Source organism: Callionymus lyra, chromosome 13 (assembly GCF_982586985.1).
Source record: "Callionymus lyra chromosome 13, fCalLyr1.hap1.1, whole genome shotgun sequence".
NCBI lineage: Eukaryota > Metazoa > Chordata > Actinopteri > Syngnathiformes > Callionymidae > Callionymus > Callionymus lyra.
Genome location: NC_141830.1, coordinates 9,135,543 through 9,142,699, shown reverse-complemented (window position 1 = coordinate 9,142,699; position 7,157 = coordinate 9,135,543). Strand labels below are relative to the sequence as shown.

General features: G+C 39.3%; 1 protein-coding gene across 2 annotated transcripts; it reads right to left on the bottom strand.

Annotated features, from left to right (window-relative positions):
- Window positions 1-1,272: 1,272 nt before the first annotated feature.
- Window positions 1,273-6,652, bottom strand: LOC148067271 (antizyme inhibitor 1-like). 2 transcript variants are annotated; one of them, XM_087805970.1, is made up of 12 exons: window positions 6,459-6,652; window positions 5,919-6,040; window positions 4,972-5,174; window positions 4,700-4,873; window positions 4,370-4,542; window positions 3,856-3,990; window positions 3,673-3,754; window positions 3,535-3,609; window positions 3,300-3,456; window positions 3,109-3,206; window positions 2,206-2,417; window positions 1,273-1,594 (listed from the first exon to the last, which is right to left on the bottom strand). In XM_087805970.1, exons 3-12 carry the CDS (start codon window positions 5,071-5,073, stop codon window positions 1,480-1,482), a joined length of 1,323 nt encoding a protein of 440 aa, XP_087662096.1. In that variant the 5' UTR covers window positions 5,074-5,174; window positions 5,919-6,040; window positions 6,459-6,652; the 3' UTR covers window positions 1,273-1,479. The 2 variants fall into 2 exon arrangements, with proteins under 2 accessions (XP_087662096.1, XP_087662095.1); XM_087805969.1 differs by having other exon boundaries at window positions 3,109-3,224; window positions 6,459-6,651.
- Between the last annotated feature and the right edge of the window lie 505 nt (window positions 6,653-7,157).

The window sequence follows — 7,157 nt, the reverse complement described above, 5'->3', positions numbered from 1 at the left end:
CTAGACAGCTGACACTTACCTAATCCACCTCTCTGCCCGAGGCCAGGTCCTGTTGACCGACCTCTGTCCACCGAGGGACAGATGTGCTGCCTACGACAGCAGTGGTATTTACACAGTAGGTACGATCACTGAGGCGATGGAGGGAGATGCATGGTTGGAATCACTACCGTATAACTACCCAATATTTATACATGGAAATTGGCTTGGGCTTTCTCAACTCTCTGTTCACAAGTGGTTGTCAACTCTAGCTATTGTGTCAACAGCACATTATTCCCCAGTGCAGTATATACAGCCTTTTAAATATATTTTGGGCAACAGTAATTTCAAAATCCATGCAAAATTCCATTATGTAGCATTTCAGTAGTAGTTTAAAAATAAACTGTATTAACATATAAACTCCAGGTGTAAGAAAATTTACACTGTATTGATAGATAACAGCACTGTATCATTATTTTTTCATTTACAATTAACACCCACATTATTTAAGGCTTTTTTCCATTGTGTGTTGCAACTAAACCTCCGGCCACTAGATGGCCGCAGTCATTACTTCCTCCACTGCTAAAGGAAGAATGAAATACTGCCATATTCCTGCGATGACTGAGGATGAGAGGATACAGTAGACTACAGCAGCTTTTCAAGGTGTTGGACATATTTTGGTTTCAAAACAAATGAAAGCAGCTACCACTTCGTCAAAAGTCGTAAACAAGTACTCCACAATACTACAAATATATCTTTGTTCCTTACTTAGTATTGTACTTTTTTTTTTCTTCATCAGGATTTAGTTAACCTAGGACCTATAAATTAAAAAAATATATTAAAATAAAAATATATTCCAAACTACTCATATGTTGCTGTTCAGTCCAGTTAATGAAATCTTTATTTTTGTTTACCTAGGACAATACCATTGTACAGTCTTATATTCATCAGCTACAAAATCAATTTTGGGACAACTTCACAGAAATGTGTCTTGTGTTGGGATATTAGTTGCATATGATCATAAATGTTCCCCAATTTAAACAATAAATACTGATAATCTGCTTCTCCAGAGTTCCGCCGAGAGTCGATCGCCTTTGATCTGTTCATTTATCACAGCAAATATTTAGTTGGTCAAACCCGGGAAGCTCGGCCTCATGCAACAGAGATGACGTCTGTTTTCACACAAAGGCAAACATTGAAAATCATAAATACACAAATAACTCGAGGGAGATGGTAAATACACGTTTCTTTTTTCACTTCAACCAGAAGACACAAATCGACACACTAGATAAATACTTTTATATTATCACTGACAATATTCTATATCTACTGCATGGGTTTAACTGCACAGTAATGATTTGAGGTGTCATCCATTTTGTTGCATACCATCAAACACGTACATGTTTGAGTTTGTGACAAATTCATGCCGGATACAACAAAGATAAAAAAGCATGTTGCAGGTCGAATCCATGGCCAACGGAAATCTGGCTGATGTGAGGCGTGTTACACGGGGACTGGGCGTGCTGCGTTGGTGTACGAGAACTTCATAAAATAAGGGACCAAAGAGCAGTTCTTGAGTGTCGTTTCCTGTGCGACACCAGAGTCCTGCATCTCACACCTGCAGACAGAAGTGGAACACAAGTCAGGATCCAGGTGTAGCTTTTAAGCGAATATTTCAGGTGGAAATTAGGAGTGGAGGTGGACCCTATGAGAAGCCTCTTAAATTACTTCTATTAGGGGCCACTAGTATATATCAATACATTAAACTTTGACCTCATTTTCTCTTTCAAAATACTGATTCATATCCATCCATCCATTTCTATCCATCTCAGTACCGTGAGAGGAAAAAAATCTAAAGAATAAAAATAAAATAAATAATATATATACACCTTTAACTGAATTGATATTAATTATCAGTTATTTTTTCGTTTATATTCCAAAAGTGTTTAATTATCTTCTTTTCAAACTAACCAAAATATTTAGTGTTATCATTTTAATTGCGTTTAAACTTATGGCCACTAGATGGGGTTAGAAAAAGTGTTGTGCAAATATTTACATGATAATGGTTCTGATAGAAAGAAATAATCAGGTTTGTCTGGTGAATGTGTGCAAGGTCACCTTAAGTGATGCACAACAGAGTTGTACTTGGCTGATGCTTGATTCCAAGTAAAATTAAGCTAGTTTGATTTATTCAATAAAAAATCCAAGAGTTCAAAATGACATGCTTACCAGGCTGTGGAAGAAATGACGTAGAAGACGGCAGGTGGAGGAGAGTTGTTGGAGAGTGGCTGACCGAAGCCGTACGCCCCGGCCTGGCTGAACACGAGCCAGTCTCCGACACCGAGCTCTGGCAGCTGACAGCGCTCGACCACCTGGTCCAGATCATCACCTGATGGTCCCCACAAACTGCTGTTGTACTTCGGGACATCTGGGGCCAAATTCTAGAGAAACAAACCAAAGTTTTTGTGTGTTGTCTCTGGATGAAGGTGAACGACCTCCCTGGCTTCCCGAAATATATACGCAGTGGTGGAGGTCGTTCAACTTGACCCAGAGATAAGAAAGGGGTCAAATAAGACTAACACATTGAGAGTTTTTCATGTGAAGACTTTAAGAGCTTGAGTTAAAATGAGTAACTTTTTCACTATTCAAATACACGATGAGGTCTCATAATCACCCTTGACCTCTTTATTGACAAAACTGTCATTAACATTTTACACATTCTCACCTAGTTTATACACACAAACTCAACATTGTATATGAGGTACCATCCCTCTCAACAACCCTCACAGTAACGGTGACCTGAATAGCTCCCGTTATGCTTTGCCGCCCAGCCAAACAAAAACGGCTCGTAGACTTTATACATAGTATATAAGCAACCAAATGTGCTCAGATCATTGTTGTCACCATAGGTTCTATGGAAATGTTGAAGTCAATCTGCGGTTCAAATGAATAGTAGTTTGTAACAGAGGGAACAAAGATGATGTCAGAGTGTTGACATATTCCATCACAAAGTGAAAAAACATGGCACAAGAGCAATCAGATAAGTATCTTTCAATCCATACGTCACTAATGCCAATCTGAGGTCCGGCAACAGCTGGAACTAAGATGCAAAGAAAAATTAAATGGTCTCACCTTCAGAGCAGATGGAGCAATGATCTGTGTTTCAGCGAGTTTGCCTGCAAACGACCCGTACACGCCCTCATTCATGTAGTACTGGAACTCTGGCTCATCTGTAAGTGGTGGATCATCTGTTAAACAGAAACATCAGTGTGTAACCCGCTGCCATCTTCTTTCTTTGTAAATAAAAGAGCAGAGCTTCTGACCATGTGGTTGCTCCAGAGCCACCTCCTCTTTGGAGACAATGTTGACGGCCAGTGTGAACGCGGAGGACACAAAGTAGCAGCCCTGCTCAGCGATGATGGAAACACCAGTGGAAGGAGGGAAGTAAAGGTCCAACACAGAAGCGATTGATGCACTGAGCTGCAATAAACACCAAGTGGGTTAAAGTTATTATGATAAAAGCATAAATGTAAAACCAAAAATAGATCCTGCACTGACCCTTTCAAGTTGAGCGTCTGAACCGATAGAGCCGCATCCGATGTCCAAGATCTTCATATTGAAGCCAAACTCCACCTGCAGCAAACAAAGGTGAGCATTTACGCGTTTGTTTAGTATCCACTGATAAATTGAACTTACTCCCATGTCAAAGACACAACGAGCGTCGGTGATGGCATCGATGTAAATGTTGTCATCCAGACAAGAATCGGAAATGATGGATCTGTGGGGAAGCAAAGTGAGGAATTTAAAAACAATTATCTATATAAGAAATTGTGTCTGTTAGCCATGGAAACGGTAACAAGCTTCAGAATCAGGACTCACCTGACACCCACCACCTGCACACCCAATTCCTTAGCCTGCTCCAGGAGATGGCGACAATCTTTGAGAGTGCAGCCAAAAGCCATGCTCATCTCTTCTTCCTGCCTGGTTGATTCTGCCGTCAGCTGCAGCAGCAACCTGAGGTCAAAGATGTAAAATGACTTGTGTTACCCGTTTGCAGGGAGAGGGTTTCCACAGCTTATAGCAAGTTAAATCCCAAACCTAATACCATTTGGAATATATATTAAATATAAGACTCAAAAATAAAAAATGTAAACTTCAATTATTGATGCAAGCATGATTTTGCAATATTTCTTGCACAAAAATTGTACAGCTTTAAACCCTGAAGAAAAATATTGGTTTGAATCTCCTTGAATCACATATTCTCCAATGTTTCCCAAAGGAAACATCTAAATATTACCAGGTAATTTAAAATATTACTCATCATGCCATGGTAATCAAAGGCATGTTGAACACATAACACCAAGTTATTAACCCGCTCGGAGACTTAACTCACTTTGCATTTGGGTGGCAGCGGGAAATCTTCCGGAGCTCTGCCTCATTATCACAGACCAGGAAGTCGATGCCATTTCTGGCGGCATGCTTTATCTGCGACAACTGTTTACAAACGCCACTGTAGATGATGTCATCAGAGGGAACGCCATGACTTTGTACCAGCTCCAGTTCAAACTAAAGCACAAGTAGAGAAAATGTGAAGCACTCAGCAAAATATAAATATTTGTTTAGAATAATATTTCAATAAAACTAGAACTAGAAAACTAGAACTTTCTTTTTTAAAACTGTTAGCATTTCTTTGTAAGGAAGCGTATGCTGAAAAGTGATGTACCTTGTTAGAGCATATGAATCCAGTACCAAGGGCAGCCAGAACTTCAATAATAACAGGACTACGGTTGCAGCGCACAGTGTAGAAGGGACGACTTTGAGCCATGTGAGTCCGCCAGCGAACATGCTGTGTGATTACAACGCCAAGGTCTGCTACAAAGAAGGCGTTCTTCTCCAACTGCCAGAACAAGAGAAATGCACTTACATCAAAAGGTTAAAAAACAACAACAATAACCTCTTTTTTTTTTAAGAAGAGGTCTACATAAGAAAGCTTACCAAAGTGTGTTCATGAATGTGATTGTCTATCACATCACAGATGGTCATCTCAGGCTCCAGAAGTCCAACAGAATACAGAGGCTCGTCAAGGTTTCCCTTCATCTTCTCTATCGTGGTTTGACAAACAGACAGGCATATAGAATACAGCAAGTCCAAGATGATCTTTCCCCTCGAGCCCCTGGGTCCTGAGCCTATGCAACAAACTGAAAAATAAAAAACAATGAGAAAAGCATTCACTAAAAACAAGTTAAAAAATATGGAGTGATTAATTTTTTCGGGACAATTTCACATGTCAGAGCTTTAATACAAGAGGGACATTACAGATAGGCAGTGGATTTCTTCAGCACCCTCGATACTCTTAGTCATGAGGGTGGGTAGAATTTGAGTGGAACTTTTGGATGAACTATCCCTTTAAAATCAATCTGGGACACATTATGAAGTGTCATTGATGGGCAAGATCTGTTTAAAGTGAATGACAATTCTTTAAAATACAATACCAAGTCAACTATGACGTCACCTTTTTTATTTTAAAGTAAGTAAGTAAGTAATTAATTTGTATTTATATAGCGCTTTTCCAGACCAGGGTCACAAAGCACTTAAACAATCAAAACAATATTCAATCAAATATATACTTTAAATGTCAAGATAAAACTGAGAACAACACAGGAGTTCCAGAAAATCAAGGAAAAGCCTGAACAAATAAAAATGTCTTAAGATGTTTCTTGAAGGAGTCAGTAGATCCATCAAGCACAAAGAGAGGAAAATCGTTCCAAAGCTTAGGAGCAAAAGCTTAGGAGAAGGATTTATCTCCTCTGGTCCTGAACCATCAATAGATTCTGATCCACAAACCTCAGAGCCCGAGCTGGGGTGTACGGCTGGATCAGATCAGTGATGTAAGGAGGAGCCTGACCATGAATAACTCTGAAAGATTTCAGCCTTAAACTCACATGGATGAGTCCGGTTATCAACTCCTCCACTATCAGCTAGGATCCCAAGGTGGCTCGGCGTTGAAGTCGAACCGCTCCCTTTGAAGAGCTGCCCCTAGGTTTTCTGGATAGTTATTGTACACCTGCGGAAATAAACGACAGAGTCACCGGAAGCAAACTTTTTCTGTTGAAATAATTCACAAAATTCACAATTATGACACAATCCCTAGAGGGGATGGAATGGGAATTGGCTGTTAAAAGGACAACCGTTTTTGTTTTTTTTAAAGTCACGTCTTAGGAAGTTAAGAGTAGTGACGAAACAGACTTATAACAACGAAATTTACTAACCTTGTATGTAACATGTTAGCACAGCTAGCATATGCGTAGCATGTGTTGCAATACGTGTTAATTTCCTCCATCAAATAATACACATGTCCAATTGCCAGTTATTTCTAAACATTACTACCGTTTTTGATCCACCTTAAGCGTAAAGACCCGTCATTGAACTCTACGCCATGCTAACACGGGAGCTAGCGTGGCGGAAGCTAACTCAATACTTACGTTGAACGAAAACCCAAAAGAGGGGAGACAACGCTTTTTCTTTTTAGGCGGAATTTTTAACGCGTGGTGGGTTTCCTTGAAGAGAAAATAATAACTGCCATGGGCGACAGAGGACTGGATTTTGTTACGGTCGATCTAGTCGTAGCGATTAACGTCTTTCTCTTCAGGCGCAACTACGACAGGCGGATGTGATACAATTCGCACTTCCGGTGGTGTTTGAAAAATAAGACTACAGAGATAATAATAAATAATACAACTAATCGCAATACTCATATACGTACACATATTTTTTAAAATAACAAGGCAGTATAAAATAAAATTCTAGCATCTTTTACTTCAGTTAATTCTTCTATAGTAGAGCACATATTTCCTTTGATTCAACAAATATTTTAAATGTGTTGAAGGTTTAATAAAACGCGATCGAAACCGTAACGACCAAATAACACGAGTGTCCCGCAGTTAAGAAAACACGCAACCAACGTTAAACACTTCAGTTATTGACCTCAAAGGCACGTCTTTGAAACTTTTTACAGATGTGTCTTTCGTCTTGCTCTCTTGCCTTTGAACTGCAATGTTAGACTTTTCACGAACTCAAACTTCAACTAACGGACTGAGGTGTCATTATACATTATTAACTCTAACGCATTATTTTATTTTATTTTTTAGTTATTAAAATGGCTCTTTACTATAAAATGTCCA

Coding starts and splice junctions, on each gene's coding strand:
- LOC148067271 (XM_087805969.1), bottom strand. CDS start 5,073: ATGAAGGGAAACCTTGACGAGCCTCTGTATTCTGTTGGACTTCTGGAG. Junction 3,991..4,369: donor CGCTGCCACCCAAATGCAAA/GTGAGTTAAGTC, acceptor CTTTGACCTCAG/GTTGCTGCTGCAGCTGACGG. Junction 2,418..3,108: donor TTGCTCCATCTGCTCTGAAG/GTGAGACCATTT, acceptor TTGTTTCTCTAG/AATTTGGCCCCAGATGTCCC.